Source organism: Gambusia affinis, linkage group LG14 (genome assembly GCF_019740435.1).
Source record: "Gambusia affinis linkage group LG14, SWU_Gaff_1.0, whole genome shotgun sequence".
NCBI classification, from domain to species: Eukaryota; Metazoa; Chordata; class Actinopteri; order Cyprinodontiformes; family Poeciliidae; genus Gambusia; species Gambusia affinis.
Genome location: NC_057881.1, coordinates 23,682,422 through 23,699,299, shown reverse-complemented (window position 1 = coordinate 23,699,299; position 16,878 = coordinate 23,682,422). Strand labels below are relative to the sequence as shown.

At 42.4% G+C, this 16,878-nt stretch overlaps 1 protein-coding gene across 4 annotated transcripts in view; it reads left to right on the top strand.

The window, feature by feature from the left end:
- Positions 1-16,594, top strand: part of hivep3a (HIVEP zinc finger 3a) — a 33,103-nt gene extending 16,509 nt beyond the window's left edge. For 3 of the 4 annotated variants that reach the window (XM_044138302.1, XM_044138304.1, XM_044138303.1), the window contains exons 2-7: positions 2,966-7,150; positions 7,926-8,104; positions 12,094-12,230; positions 12,310-12,375; positions 12,648-13,165; positions 15,386-16,594. In XM_044138302.1, the coding sequence (XP_043994237.1) occupies positions 3,302-7,150; positions 7,926-8,104; positions 12,094-12,230; positions 12,310-12,375; positions 12,648-13,165; positions 15,386-15,802 (5,166 nt within the window). In that variant the 5' untranslated portion in view covers positions 2,966-3,301 and the 3' untranslated portion in view covers positions 15,803-16,594. Of the gene's footprint in view, positions 1-1,115; positions 7,151-7,925; positions 8,105-12,093; positions 12,231-12,309; positions 12,376-12,647; positions 13,166-15,385 lie in introns of those variants that run through there. The other variant, XM_044138305.1, reaches the window with a different exon arrangement.
- Positions 16,595-16,878: the final 284 nt, after the last annotated feature.

The window sequence follows — 16,878 nt, the reverse complement described above, 5'->3', positions numbered from 1 at the left end:
CTGACATCATGGTGGGAACACAGATAAAGGAGCTAAACGCTGTTATTAAGATGAAGTAAGTTGAATTTTGCATCCTTGAATAATTAGTAAATGTGTCTGCTGGTCATACCTAATTGGTAAAATGTAGTAAAGGAAGGGTTCTGTTTTTTTTCTCATTAGAAAACTCAATACTAGTCATTACATTTGAGATATTGTTCCTCCTAAAACCATCTAAAAGGATGCAGAATCATAGCTGTACAAATTCAAGGCTTCTAAACTATTGATTTTTAGCAATGTACTCTCTCCCAAAAAGAAGCAGCTCCTGAGGGGGAGGCGCCTTACCCTGCCTTCCCTTCTCTCTCTCTCTCTCTCTCTTTTGTCCATGAGGATGCTAGAAGATAAATTTAGCCCTCCAGCTCTCCTTCCATCTGCTACCACATGGTTTAGGGCCGTTACCATAGGAACCACTGCTGGGTGTCCATTAGAGTGAGAAGAGGAAATTGTCAAGATTTTAAAAAAAGCTTTTTTTAAGCAATCCTGTGTGTGTATTCCAGATTTTTAATGGGGGCTTGGGAGTGGAGGTGTGGGGGGGTCTGTTTTGTCAAATATATTACATTTAGTTGTTGCATTTTCTATGCAGCAGGGTAACTCCAGTTGTGTTGTCCGCTCTGCATTCAAGCCATTTGACAAAACTGATAGAGGTATGTTTCAATCAGGATATAATGATATAGGTGGCAGACGAGATGAGACGAGACGATCATGAGGAGTCAATGTAGAGTCAATGAATCTAGGTGTAATTAGTCTATGTGTTGCAATTTTATGATTGCCTTTATCTAAGCTGGTTCTAAAAGTCAAATAGAAGAAGGTTTCATGAATGCCGAACTATGTTTTATGGAATTTCTGTTCTATGTTACAATATTTTGTTCAGCTTTGTTCTTTTTTAAGTTAGAAATACTCACTATATATACTATGGTATTCTAACATCCACCCGTCCATTGTTTTCCGTTTATCCGGGATCGGGCCGCGGGGTAGCAGCCTGTAGCAGAGAGCCTCAGGCTTCCCTTCCCTTCTCTTCAGCCACTTGGTCCAGCTCCTCTGGGGGAATCCCAAGGCGTTCCCAGGCCAGCCAAGAAACATCATCCCTCCTTGTGTGTCTGGGGTCTTCCTCTGGGACTCCTCCTGGTGGGTCGTGCCCGGAACAACTCACCAAAGAGCAGCCCAGGAGCCGTCCTAACCAGATACCTGAGCCTCCTGCACTGGCTCATCTTGGTGGACAGAAGCAGTGGCTTTTCTGAGTCCCTCCTGGGTGAATGAGATTAAGTAATAAGTAATCTATGCTCGATACTGGCTGCTGCCTGATGCTGCATTTGAACATTCTGTTTGTGATTGGTTGTTATTTATCTGGGTGAATGCAAGATTTGCAAGGAATCCTAGTTGAAAGAGTTGTCTGTGATTGGCTTGTGGTGTGGTTAATTTACATCGACATGATCAAGTTACAGCGGAGACACGGGGCCAATTGCTGCTAGGACAGACGTTGAGTGAGCGCGTGTGAGATGCATACACACATACCACATGGTATTATTTATTTACAAAGATCAGTCTCAACTCAAACTTGTAACAGCCCGACTACAGGCTGAGTCAAAGTCACGTTTTTGGACATCGAGCTGAAGAAGCAAAAATAAACCCTATGGAAATGTTTTGGTATTACAAAAGTCTTATTTTTGATGGAATGTTGATGGAAGATAATGTTATTCAGTTCAAGCTAAATTTATATTCCTTTGTTTAAACAAAGGAATATAAATTTGATGTCACCAGGATATGTCTGTAACCTGCAGTATATGAGATGGAGATTAGCAAATTGCAAGATATTAAATGGGACACTGTCTAATGGAGAAGATCCTATTAAAAATGCATTTTTTTTGTGTATTTCAGCATTTAGATGCTAACATCCTCAAGACTGAAAAATAGTACATATGTTACTACCTTACTGCCTACAGTGATTTTTTTCTGTTCTCAGTTGAAGAAAGCATGTTGCATAGTTTATAATGTTACTGGATAACTTGCACAAACTCTATACACACACCCTATTATAGCATAAATGGTTTTGTTGAAGGTTCAAATTTCACATGTATAGTTCTACCACAAGTTAATTCAAAGATGGTTATCAACCTGTTATCAGTCATTTGGATATTATCCAGCAGCTTTGCCGTCTTCCACCAGAATGTGGGTGTAGAAACCAGCTGGTCTGTGCGTGGGATGCCTTGTTTACTGTTTCAGTGTGCTGGCACATAATAGCAGTGGGAAATTTATTCATGGAGGAACTGATAGCTAATGGCCATTCATCCACTACATTTGGTGGGATCTTTGAAGGATCTAGAAACATGGCTTTTATTTATCAAATATTAAATCTAATGTGACTCTTAAAGTCTTACACTGTTGTAGAAGAAACAGATGTTAGAATCCACAGCTTGGTAATATGTTAAACAAATGAAAAAAAAAACACTCGATCCCCCAGGTAAGCACTGCTTGTTTTTATTTTAAATAGGTTTTTTAAGCACCAGTAAGCCCACACTACATGTGTCTTTGCTACGTTCCGCTGTACTGCGCTGCAGTACTAGTTTATATTGGATGGATTTAAATTACAAAACTATACTCACTTAATGGAATGCACCAAATTTGCACAGTTTTATGGCTAATGAAACACAGCTAGTGTGGTGAATTTGCTTAGGTGTCCAATCATAGAAAGCTTGGCAACTGCCCTACAGCGTTGTCACTTATGAATTATTTTTCTCACTGTACAAATATGGACTTCAGATTGATGTCAGAGGAACAAACAAGTCGATCTGGAAGAATATTACTGATATATTTCCTTACATGTGTGATCCAGATCTTCTGAGCATCCCTCTGCTGGCATGTTGGTAGTCAATAATTTGTTGACTAACTACTATCTTTTTTTAATGAACTTATAATTTTTTTGTATTCACAGATCATAATGTTCAGAAGACAGGAATCATACATTCAAATGAGTCTGAAGACTGGATAAATACTCCATGTTACCTTTACTGGATCAGTTCTGCATAGGAATTCCTTCCCCAAACACCTGGATTATTTGATGTCACTGCTCTGAAGTTGATATTGTTTGCTATGCAGCAATTAAGATTGAGTCAATAAAGCAACAATCATGAAGCCTGCCACTTACATCAGGTAGGCAAGTTGGCCAAACCACCTTATGGGAAATCCACATAAAGATTTGCCTTTGTTTCTGTGGCTTGGTTGAGGCAGACGCAAATCAAGTGTCTACCTGGGGATTTTCTTCTTGTTTATGGAGGCCTTGCATTGTCAGAAAACAACTGGGGAGCAGACTGGAGGTCAAGAACAACATCAATCAGAATCTCTTCACCAAGGTCTGCGGTGCAAGTCTCCATCCCAGACCTCTCAACAACAACCAACTGCTTGCCCAAAGTCTCAATGTACAGCACTGTTGCCCAAGCTGACCAGAAGACATAACCCTGAACGTAAACGTCTTAGGCACCAGCGTCAGAGCATTGTCTCTGGTAGAGAGCTTGACCACAAACAAGAAGCAGCAACAGAAGAAGCTACAGTTTCCTGTTCGTTGTTAGGAGGCTTACCTTGCACTCAAGACCCTGCTATCCAGTCTGCATCAGAAACCCAAGAGGACAATCCCAAACAGAAACGTGAGCGCAAACCTCAGAAACCAGGCAAATATGTTTGCACTTACTGTGGCCGTGCATGTGCAAAGCCCAGTGTTCTACAGAAACACATTCGCTCCCATACAGGCGAAAGACCCTATCCTTGTGCCCCTTGTGGGTTCTCTTTTAAGACAAAGAGCAACCTGTACAAACACCGCAAATCACATACCCACAAGGTAAAGGCAGGCTTGGCATTTGGGGAGCCAAAATCTTTAGAAGAGCAGGTCACTGAATCAGAGGATGAAACACGACACTTATCCTCTGCTTCAGCCCTTACAAGTAGGCAAAACAGTGTGGCCTTGGATAAGAATCCTGACGTTGACGTGACAAAGGATAGAACTGGACCCAGCAATGACTCCTTTGCAGTGAAAAAGAGACTAGCCCTTCGTCTCAGTAGAGGGAAACGTTGCTCTCAAGACTCTTCTGATGAAAAGACCTCATCTCTCATTTTAGGTAGCAGAGGCAGTACAGAATCTGGCTACTTCTCCCGTTCTGAAAGTACAGAGCAACCACAAGACAGTCCCACAAACACAAGTGCCAAAAGCTATGCGGAGATCATCCTTGGTAAATATGGACGCCTTGGACAACTACAGAGGATGTCCCGTCATCATGACCAGAATCTCCCTGGTCATGAGGAAAAAAACATCTCATTCAGTGTCCCCAAGAAGCAAGTTATTGATCATATCACAAAACTCATCACTATCAATGAGGCAGTGGTGGATACCAGTAAAATCGACAGTGTAAAACCAAGGAGATTTTCACTGACTAGAAAGAATAGTTCAGAGGCCCAAAAGAGTCCTAGCATCAAAGAACCCATTATTCACAGCCCTAAATCTGGAAATATTGGGTATAAAACAACAGGCTCCATCAGTATGGGAGTTCCCTGTGAAAAATTTCATCATGCATCCCTAAAAGTGGAGCAACCTTCTTGCCAAATATCTACTGTTTCTATGGTGAGAAGTCTTTCAATGCCATCTGCATCATGTTCATTAGACACTTCAAGTACTGTTTCCTGTAAATTTCGTCAAACTCAGTCCTTTGATGAAAAACCTTTTGAAACTCAAACGCCACGCCGTTTTGGAACACTAAAAAGACAACCAGCCATTGAAATCCCTGTAGGTTCTGAGCCTACAAAAGAAGAACAAGAGATGTTGCATACATTTTCCTGCAACAGTGTAACCACAGTATCTGGACAGAGGCAACGTCAACCACAGCCGTATGAATGTGAGGCCTGTGGCACTGGTTGCAAGGATTGGGAAGGTTATAAGAAACATAAGCAAAACCTATGCCATGCACATTATCCCCAAAATGAAATGGTAATGAGTCCAATGGAGAGCTCACAGCTAAGTAACCATGTAGTCAGAGCTGGTGTCTCAACAATGCGTAAGAGAAGGAAAGAGGAGAGTTTTGATTCTGATGACCTCTCATTGTCGCCTTCGGCTCTCTCATCAGAACAGTGCAAAGATGAGGCTATTGTAGCTGTTGAGGGCCCTAGACGGCCAGCACTGCAGACCTGCTCTGTGATTCAGCACACAAGTTTATTTGAAAAACAAGAATCTTCAGGTCATGAATATCGAAGCCTGAAAATAACAAACAGCTCTCCACCTCATAAAGAAAATCGTCCTATCTCTAAAACCCAACCCCAACATCAATCAGTTAAACCTACCAGCCGAAAGCTGGTCCGTCAAAATAATGTACAGGTTCCAGAAATACTTGTAACAGAAGACTTAAATATTTGCCCAGATAACTCAAAAGAGCCAAACTTGGCAGAGAAAAAATTGGAGAAGCTTGATGATTTTCATTGGCCACAGAGGAGCCCTTCGTTAGCACAGCTTCCCATTGAAAAGCTTCCTCCAAAGAAGAAGCGCTTGCGTTTAGCTGAGGCTGCCCAGTCCTCGGGTGACTCGAGCTTTGATTCCATGTCTCTGCCCCGTAGCCCCAGTCAGGACAGTAGTGCATCATACACATCCAGCCGCTCTACATCATTTGAGGAACCTAGCAGACCGGACATGGAGATAACAACATCAACAGTACTAAGGAGATCAAGAGCTCCTCACATGTTAACTGTGCCTGGGATCCATCATCAAAGAGAGATGAGGCGCTCAGCATCTGAGCAAGCCCCTCATGACCCACAACCTAGTGTTGAAATGGCCGAGACCCGTAGTAAATCATTTGACTATAGTTGTCTTTCGCCTGAACGCTCTGCTGTTGGCTGGAAAGAGAGACGAAGATGTCTCCTCATGAGACATGCCGTAATACGAGATCAAGATGAGGAGAAAGGGCATGCCACTGTCCTGAGCCATAGTCCAGAAGATGTAAGCTCTGACAAATGTTCTCAAGGAAGTCATACTTCTGTTTATGGCAGCAGGTCCTCCTCTCCCCCGTTATCAAGTGTCAGAGTCTTGGGTATTCCAGAGGGATCGCAGTGCAAAGAAATTCTCACCAAGTGGAAACTCAGTCAAAATATTCACTTAAAAGGAAGCACAGAACTGTCAAAAAGCTACGAGCCTTCAGTAGATGTGATAAAGGAGGCTTCGTACATCCATCCAGAGCAGGTTCCTCCTCGAGTACCACAGACTAATCCTTCATATGGACCCTCAGGAGCAGCCCGAGCCCACTATCTTCCTGTGTCTACTGGGCTGAAACTAGAGATTCCTCCACATCAAACATACACTGAGGGCCCCACCAGTAACTCCCACATTCAGCAACATGCCCCTCACATTACATACAGTTTAGAAGAACTGAGGCCATTGACATCTCCAGCAGTAGCTGTCCGTCTCCAGACAGACACTCTCACCCCAGCATGTGCCATATACACTACTCTATCTCAGTCCATCTCCCAGAGGCCACATGAGGCATTCAACGAGATCTCACCTAAAATATGTCTTTCAACAGCCAAACTCAGAAATCATCCAAACACAAGTTTAGACTTACAACCATGGTCGGAGGATGGCCCAAGGTGTCCAGGATCCAGCAGCAACAAGCGTATGCTTTCCCCTTCAAACAGTATAGAGCTCAACCCCGAGTCACAACAGCAGCAGAAAAGAGTAAAAGAAGAAGAGGAGAAGGAGGTTGGATGTGCCAACATATCAGCACTTAATACACAGAGTCAAGAGCTCAAACAGGAAACTCTATCGTTCTTACCAGATGTTTCTTCTCCAGCCTCATGTGCTGAACCCTCTTACCCCAGCCTGCTCTCCAGCACTTGTAACAGCTGGTGCTATTTGAACTACATAAAGCCGAATCCATCGACTCTGGATGAACAGGAGCCCTCTGTGTATTCATCGTGGTCTACTAGTGGCTATGACCCCAACCCACCTGGGCTCTGCAGCAAGACTGTACTCTCACTACTGCACTGTAAGCAGAGGCTCACTTCCTCCATTTATACTACATCATCCATGACGGTCAGGATAACCCAATCCACGGAGAATGAGGACTGCAAACGTCTCTGCTCTACTGAGGTACGTACTGCACTGACCTTTGAGGTTTTTTTTGTCTGTCTAAGAAATGTTCAGATTGAGAAGACAGATCATTACATAAAATAGAACTTGAATTCTGGAAGCAGCAAAAGTCTGTTGATCATTGTTGTGGACATTTATGTTGGATTTTTGCAAATCATAAGTTCTATTAATTTTGTTTTTCTTTGGGCATTTATACTAACTTATACGTAAGGTAATTTTGAACCAAAATCTGTATTTAATTGTTCCTTTTTGAATTGTTAAGATTACTTTGTTAACTTTTGGACACTCCCATTAATATAAGAGATTAAGACCACACCAGGAGCTGTGGTGGAGACATTTTCTGTTTGTCAACTGGCCGGTGTGATGACGAGAGATGTTTTAAAATGACTTTTTGAACTGCTAAGATCAGATTAAGTTAACCTTTTTTCATCCAAGTGTAAGTGCTTTTTAGTTATTGTTCTATTTTTTTTCCTAGAAATAAACTACATAGAACTTTCAAACAAGTCAGAAGTGCATTCGAGAAGCAAATAACCTGTTGCTTTGAAAAATTTGGTTTTGGAATTTGGAAGGCTGTGAGAATTGTGATTCTCAAAAATATTTTGCAATTTCTGAAAAAATTTGTAATCATGGTCATCAAAGACAAAACTATCTACATGTAAGTCTATAACCGATGGTATGTAACACTTTGTTCAGAGTGAATTCCTAGGTTTTGTTTCCCTTGCCATGCAAGAGGCAGAATTGGTTCATTTTCACCATTTCTTGTTTCCGAGTTCAGGTCTACAGCACTGCCCCCTACTGCATAGACCATGATCGGATGGTAAAGGTTCAGCTGCCGACAGATGACATTGCGAATAGCAAAACCAACGAGCAGAAAGAGAAGAAAAGACAAAAGCAGGAAGTCCATTTATGCTTCAGAGACAAACAGCCACTTGAAGTGCGGATATCTGAAAGAAGGTGAGCTTAAGCATCTTCGCAAAGAGCCATATACAGTAACTGGATTAAACACCAGTTGTAATCGAAGCTTTCATCACCCAGTTTATTCATGTTTCTTTCCTTCATGATGGAGAGGCTCAGTGTCGTCTGTGTCCGTCTGTTGAAGGGCTGAAGCCAGAAAACTACCTGAGCTTCCTCCGTTCCTGCAGAGATTAATTTACACCAGCAATTGCTGCCATTCTCATCCAGTTCAGTAGCAAAGCAGTGTGTGCGTGTGTGTGTGTGTGTGTGGGGGGAGGGGGGGGGTATGTGTTGGTGGTGTCACACCGACACTAAATAAATGGGTAGAAAAATATGGGAAGAACTCCAGAATATAACTGCACATGCAGCCACACATCTCTATGGCCATTTTCATTCTTGTTGTGTCTTAAAATGTAATTTCAGCCCCGGTGCCGTTCTTGTCATTTGCTTCTGTGAATGTTCAAAGAAGAAGGAGATCAGAGCCTATCAGTCAGAGGAGTGTGGGAGGTTTTCTCCTGGTCAGTGCTGACCGCATACTGAACCATGAAACTACAATATTCACAGCTCAAATTATTATTTTTATTACTCATTTCTTTATACCCCATAGCATAAACTCATTTGTTTGTTTAAGTTTTTTCCAAATTGAATTAACTGAAACCCTTCTCAAAATTCTACATATAAATACCCCCTTACAACAGTGTGGATTCCTTATTTTTTTATTACAGATTTTGGCTAATTTATTAACAAGGTAATTAATTCAACGAACTCAACAAAAAATGGCCATTTGCTAAATGAACAACTCAAGTGGCAGTTTTACCTTCATGCGGTTCAAATTCTTAAAAAACAAAAAAGAATTGTCGATGTCGATGTTAGAAGTATTTCTTAGCTGTATTTGCTACAAATGTTCAAGCGTTGGCTGAAGGAATGCTGTTATTGCATATTAGTCAATAAACGTACATAATGTTTATCCACCATATTTTAAAAATGAATTGAAGTATTTCTTTGCATTTTTAATGTATTTCTTAAAGTATATACTATGAACATGAGTGTTTAAATGAAAGATTTGTGGAACATGCAAACCTTTTAAATCCAGTTTGAGAAGGGATAAAAAGCTTAGTTAGTAAAGAATGTATGATTTTAGTGTTGATTAGAAGCATTGATTATTATATGATTGTCAAAATTGACTATTTTGACAATCCTACTTGCTAATAGTAATTAGCAGCTGGAAAATTTCAGCTCCAAGCTTTGACTTCCTGGGACAACCTGAATGTGCATTAAGGTAAAACCTCCATCTGCCCTTCCAGCATCAGCGTTTTTTTTTTTTTTTAAGATGAATCAGTTCATTGTGATTCATTGGCAGGTGCATGTAGGATGGGAGAGCATCTGCACAGCAGCTGGTACTCACAGATGTTGGAATGAAACCTAGATGAGGCATCACTTTTTACATGTTTGCACTGATAAATCGGACATGAATTGTTTTTTTTTTGTTGTTTTTTTTTTTGCAATTATGTACAGTTACGAAGACGCCCCTTAAAGATCCACTTCATTTTAATTGTTCATCATCTGAAAATACACCTTCAGAGTTACTGAGAGGCCTCTGAAGAACATCTGTTGCTTGGTAGATTGTTCCCAACACGCTGCTTACCGTTTCATCACTTTGGAGCAGGTGTTTTAAAGTGTGCTGAAATAAGAACTACTAGAGAAAAGGTTGGCTCTAATATGTTAACTCTTATTACCATTGCTCTCCTGTTCTGTTCTGTTGACTCCTAAATTGAATTGATTTTAATGTCAAACAAATCGTATTAAAACTTCATTTGTTGCCTATGATTCTTTAAGAAATGTGAGGTTCACCTGTCACTAAGACTGGCATTAACTGGACAGACTGCAGCTGTTAGAAGCTGCACTACTCATCATGTGCATGCTTTACAGCAAAACTCTTCACTACTGTACTTCAAACAGCATCAAGCCAAAGTAAGGTTGAGTTTGAAAAGCTTTATTTAAAAATAAAAAAAAAGCAATTTAAAATATCTCCCCGTTTTTGGTTCTGTTATAAAATAATTAGCTGTGGGACTCAATAAAGTTCTTTAATGGAGTTAACTGCAGCGGACCGAGAGAAGCGGCTCCGTCGTCCGTGGCTGATGTTCACAGATGCTCGTGTGTCGGCTTTACAGGCGTACCAGAAACACAATGCAAAGGTTCCAGCTCAGGCCTTAAAAATGTAAACATGTTAAAATCTTTGCAGTTAATTAATGTTCAAGAAACAACCTACCAGTCTATAAAGCCTGGCTTGGAACACAAATTGTTTTGGAGCTTAGAAGGTTGTGACAATTATGGTTCTCGAAAATATTTCGCAACTTATGAAAACAATCAGCACAATCAACAACACAAAAAATAAAACAATCAACACCTCTGTATTGCCAAAAGATGATTCCTAACCTTTTGGCAAAATAAATTACTTATACCGTTATATTAAAAATAATCCATCCATCCATTTTCTGTTCACCCTGGTCCCCAGTGGGATCAGGAGGGTTGCTGGTTCCAATCTCCAGCTAACTTTCCGGGTGAGAGGCGGGGTCACCCAGTACAGGTCGTCAGTCTGTCGCAGGGCAACACAGAGACACACAGGACACACAACCATTCACACACACACTCACACCTAGGGAGAATTTAGAGAAACCAATTAACCTGACAGTCATGTTTTTGGACTGTGGGAGGAAGCCGGAGAACCCGGAGAGAACCCACCATGCACAGGGAGAACATGCAAACTCCATGCAGAAAGACCCCGGGCCGGGAATCGAACTCAGGACCTTCTTGCTGCAAGGTAGCAGTGCTACCAACTGCGCCACTGTGCAGCCCTATTAAAAATAATATGTCAGATATTTTTACATTAATGTCTTCAAAATTAACTGTAAATATCTCAATGCTACAGAAAGAGGGAAAAAGTATTGTCTCTAAATACTGACCTTCAGTGTAAAAGGAAAGTACAAGATTTCCAACTTGAACTGCTTGGTTAAAGGACAAACCGTGTGGAGACACTGATAGCTTTCAGAGGTTAATGTTCTGGTTAATGGTATCATGTTCTGAGCATAAATCAATAACCAGTCTTGACACACTCAGGAAAGATTCTCTAAGAAACACGTGGCTGTTTATTTATTTTTATTTTTTTAAGCTTTGAGGCTGGCTAGTAAATTTTTGGGGTGAGCATCCTTTAAGATATCTGCAAGTTATTAATGATCAATAACAGGTGTCTTTTATTTTCTGGTTCCATGAACAGAAGTTCCCGCCTTGTTGTTCTTTCTTATGTTGGAGCATATATCTGGTTTTATGTGTCATAATACCTGTCAGGAATGAACACACCAGGGAGTGAAGAGAGATGCCATCTGCACGTCTTGGGATGTGATGTGAACGCTTGTGCATAAAGCCGTGTTGTGACTCATGTTGCCGCGGCAGCGCAGCCTTCCTAAAGACATGACTCATCTGCAAACCCGCTTGCTTTATCTTTTCTCCATCTGTTCAGTCTGAGACAAAACGGAGGCAGTAAGGACGCCAAATGTCACCCAGCACGGGGAAGGCTTAGAGCATCCACTCTGACGTGTGGAGTGAGAACGCTGTGTGTGTGCGTGTGTGTGTGTACGGGGTCCTTACACTGAAGTGTCTTTATTTACCTGGAGGTTTTTTCAGGATGTTTTCACAGCTGATGAAAGGCCGGCGGACTCAGTTCGATCGGGGACCAGAGTTGTAAAGTTTTCTTCCAGTTTTCAGCTGCTTCAGTTCACTTTCACACTGCGCTGTGTCAAACAAACCAAACCCGTTTGGTGTTAGCTTGCGCTAACTGACAAATCACATTCATGCTGAACAACAAGACAGCTTTATGTGCAGTGAAGACCGGACGGCGAATGTGCTAACAGCTGACCGATGTAGATGTTAAACCCCGGCTAACAGGTCAGCTCTGGGACAAACTAAACCTTCCTGATCTCTCACTCGTCCAGATCCCAGACCCAGGCAGGAGTGGTGTGTGGTGAGTGTGACAGGAAGTTCCCGGGCGAGTCCAGGAATCCCACCGCACTCCCAGAGGAATCCCAGGCGTCTGTGTGCGAGGTGGGCAGCGGCTCGCTGGACGCTGCAGGTGAGATAAGAACCAGCGAAGCTGCTGCTCTTCTTCTCTTCTCTGGGCTCCTTTCCACTGAGCTGCTGTTTATTTTCAGTAGGACTTGGTGAACACCTGACACCTGGGGGAGAGGGGAGAGGTCACCATGACGACACACCTGGAGGTTTGTTCCATTCTGTGTTGATGATATACTCCTGTTAAATATTACTTTGACGTAAAGAAACTTTACTTCTTCATTGTCATAACAGCTCATTTGTTAACACTTTATTAGAGGGGGTGTGACAGCGTCATAAATATGATACAACACCTGTTAAGAACATGAAGGAGCCTTTATGAATATTTATGACTGTTGTCATGAAGTGAAAGTAAAAGTCTATTTAGTCCAACTTTGCATTAAAGTGTAAAGTATAAAATCAGTTTTTCTTTCTGCTCCAGGAGAATCGAAGGACCAAGCAGTCGATCGAGACCAACTCAGGGAGTCTGACCGCCAAGACGCTGCCCACGAGGATGATGACAGCACACATGATGAAGGCAGCGGGTCCACAGTAGCTGACAGTTCACACAGCAGCAGAGAAAACGCTGGAGCAGAGGGCCCCCCACCTCCCTCCAGGAAGACCCCCGCCAGCACCAGGAGGGCCCTGTTCGCCCGCAGGCGCCTCGATGCTTCGTCCTCCGGGGCCTCCCACTCTCCACACACTCAGTCTCCAGATCCAGGAAGGGAGCCGTCTCCACATCGCAGCCCGTCGCCCGGCCCACACCCGTCTCCTGCGCCGACCTCGCCCCTGTCTCCGTCCTCTCGTCCCGTCTCCTCAGTTCTGAAGACAGCAGCGTCTCCAGTCCGGGGCCCGGCTGAGGGGTCCCACTCCGCCGGGCTTCCCAGCTCCCCAGCTGGTGGATCTGCTCCGTGTCAAACCTGCCGTCCACCGAAGGAGTTACGGCCTGCTGCAGCTCTGGTGAGTCTGTTGAATAAATTCATAATTGAATCAAACTTCAGTTCATTTGCCTAGAAAGTCCGGTTAGTTGGGATGATGTGAATGTGTAATGGAACTCTGATGCAGATTAATAAAACAAACTCTGGTCCAACTACTAACCTCAGTCCTGATTCAGGTGATATGAACTCAAGTGCAGTTCAGATTAATATGAGAAGCCAAGTGGATCAGAGACAGCTCCAATAGCAGGAAGTTGACTACAGCACAGTGCATTCTGGGCAGAAACCAAGCTACCTCGAGGGTCTAGTGCTAATGGGAGAATTGGCTTGTGGTTTTTTACCAAAGAAAATCCTACAACCTCTACAATCAGCTGCCACTCCATTTTTGCTTAGATTTTGTGAAGCAGGAAGTCGCCTTCAGGTGTTTCTGTGTCATTTCCTTCAGTGGTTCTTGGTGCAGCGCCCCCCACAGGTGAAGGGCTTGATGATCAAAGTGTCTGACTGATTTGACGGAGTGCGGAGTGAAAGAGAACCGTAGCAGCTGAAAACGGAACACATGTTGCGGATTTGGTTCCCAATGGGACCGAGTCTACCGGAGCATCAGGTGTGAAAACAGCCTAAGAATAATCCAAACCGCAGCCTTCTTTCACCTGTGACTCCATCCATGTTAGTTTAGCTCAGCCTAAAATAAACGCCCTTCAGACTCAAACGGCCAATGTTGTGTGGCTCGGTTTAATCCCAGTCGGTCAACACGCAGAGCAAATATAGATCGGCTGCTACATCTCAGCTTGTTTAAAGTCACATTTATTGGGACAGGAAGGAAAGGCAACTCTCATGCTTTCTGTCAACCTGTATCTCCTGAGCTCAGAATAAACCAGGAGAGCTTGGAAATAGAGCCGGAATGTTTTCTCTGGGCAGCCGGCCGGAAAACTGGGAAGCAGGTGAAAGATTGGAGCCACAGGGAGGAGATGAAGACAAAAAACAGGGACATCATGAAAATGTGGTGGAAGCTCCTCAAACGGTGCCTTAGAAAAAGACTTCCTACCCCTTTAAATCTCTCCCTCTGCTGTCATTTCACAATCTCAAACTGCAGCGTATTGATTGGGGTCTCATGCCACATAGCAACACGAGGTAGGGCTCAGGAGTGAAGTGGAAGGAAAGGGAGACCTGTTTTTTAAATGTCTCTTTACTCTGAATCGACTGTGACTCAGTCAGGAGAGGTAAACTAATCGGAACGTTTTCACACAAAACACCATTTTTAAGTTCTCTCCCACACAACTTTTGTCAAGAATAAAGGTGGGAAAAAAAACAAAAAGTCAAATGATAATAAAAACATTTTTAAAAACTCAGGGTAACCTCAAAGAGCTGCCTGTAGAAGGAATTTTTACTTTTCAAAGTTAGTGGGTGCAAAGGAAATTGTAACTGTGAACTGGAAGAACGTGGAGTCTGCAGCTGAACTCTAACTGAATGGAAACAGAGATTAAGAAAGATGCAAATGATGGAGAGAATGACTGAATGGACGTTTTCAGCCAGAGATGGAATGAGGTTAAAGTTTCCGTCTGTCTTTGACTCTTATATTGTGTGTAAACTGTGAGACACTGACTGATGGCACTTTTTAAATGTCGTTGTTCTTCTGACAATGACAATAAAGATCTATCTATCTATCTACCTATCTATCTATCTATCTATCTATCTATCTGTCTGTCTGTCTGTCTGTCTGTCTGTCTGTCTGTCTGTCTGTCTGTCTGTCTGTCTGTCTGTCTGTCTGTCTGTCTGTCTGTCTGTCTGTCTGTCTGTCTGTCTGTCTGTCTGTCTGTCTGTCTGTCTGTCTGTCTATCTATCTATCTATCTATCTATCTATCTATCTATCTATCTATCTATCTATCTATCTATCTATCTATCTATCTATCTATCTATCTATCTATCTATCTATCTATCTATCTATCTATCTATTGTTTTATTTTTGGTCTAATCACCTCACTCGGGTAATCTCCTGTTTTGAGTTGTGTAAAACTAAATAAAGAGTCCCAAAAAAAAAGAAAAAGCCATTATTAGGTTCACTTATATTCAGATACACTCAATAGTCTGGAAATTTTGCTAATGACCATTTAAAATCCAATGAAATCAATCATTAGTGTGTAATTTACTAGTTTTGTTCCTTTATTCCTTTTCTGAACTCTCCTTCCTGAATCTCCTGCTATGTCACAATCATCCAGCCTCCGTTGCCCATCTTTGTCTCTTGTAGTCGGGGGAGGAGAGCAGTCTGGTCCCCGTCATCGGCCCTCATCCCGCTCGGCCTCGAGGAACCAACCAACTCCTGAGCCACCTCCCGCTTCACTCCCAGCAGCCCGGCAGAACAGCCAGCTTCTTGATCCCCATCGGGGGGATCCACATGGTCCAGCCCAGGTCCACCCTCCCGCTCTACCGCCTGGTGGCCAGCCCGGCGGCCACCCGCATCCCGACCGGAGAGCTGGCTGCCCCGCAGTACCAGGACGCCCACAAACAGACGGTGGCCAGCAGCGCTCCACGGCGCCCCCGGGCTGCAGAGCAAACAACCGCAGGAGACAAAGGCCTCCCCGTCCAGCAGCCCTCCACTTCCAGAAGCGGCACGGAGAGGCATGTTTACACTGAAGGTCAGAACTCCTCTCAGAGGCATCTCTGATAGGAGGGAGACTTTTTCTTTTTTTTTTTTTTTTTAAAGGGACAGTGCAAAAAGAAGAAAAAGAAAGAAAAGAAACAGAGTCCAGGTGATGGTGAAATATTCCAAAGCTCAACGAGACGAAAGCACTTGAGCACCGCTTCTGAATGACGCTGTTATGTAATTATCTGAATAATATATCTAAATATATAAATAAGCACTATGTTAGATATGCAGTACGTTTTGTAAATCTTTTTTACCCTTTCGTTTGACGTCATCCGTGTTAATTTATTTATGTGCTATTATGCAAATTCTGTACGTTATGCAACAGCAGCTGGAATGAATTGAGTTTTCCTGTTAGCCCCATTGAGACAGCTCTAATTCAACTATTGCTATGTTATTGTACTGTATTATCAGAACAGATATTTATTCACTCAGACCAGTATTTAAAGTGCAATTTGATGTCAGGATTGTGGTTTGAAGCGTCATTCTGAAAGCTGTGACTTTTTTCTGATTTGTCAGATTTTTAGTTTAGTTGTTGGTGTTGTGGAGTGAGAAGCAGAGCTGGGATCAGCCTTTCCTGTAGGAAACCAGCTTCAGCTCCAAGTATAGGGAGAGCACTGATCTGATGGAGATGTTTCATGTACTCAGTGACTATAGTACTGTTGGCTTTTAATTGTCATAAACGGATGCGTGTGTTTTTTTTGTTGTTTTTTTGTTTTTGTTTTTTTTGCCTTTTCTAAACGATACAATCATTCATTTTCATGTTTGCCATTAAACGTCTCATTTTTACAGATTTATATTAAAACTGTGACACATGGCTGGTCTCTAAAGTTGTTCTTTCCATTTTATTTCAGGTAAAACAAAGTTTCCTGTTATAAAAACAACGGATTTGAACTTCAAGCATCGTGTGAGGTCTCCCTTTTTTAAAAGTAAAAGTAATTCCACTACTTCTTCCAATAATATAAATATGAATATAAACATTCCTTTAAATTGCTATATGATAGCAGTACAGCAACACCGCCCAGATAAATTGTTCAGCTCCTCCAAGATGTTGCAGTGTTTTATTTTTGTGACTGTTGCGGTCTAAAATGACAGAT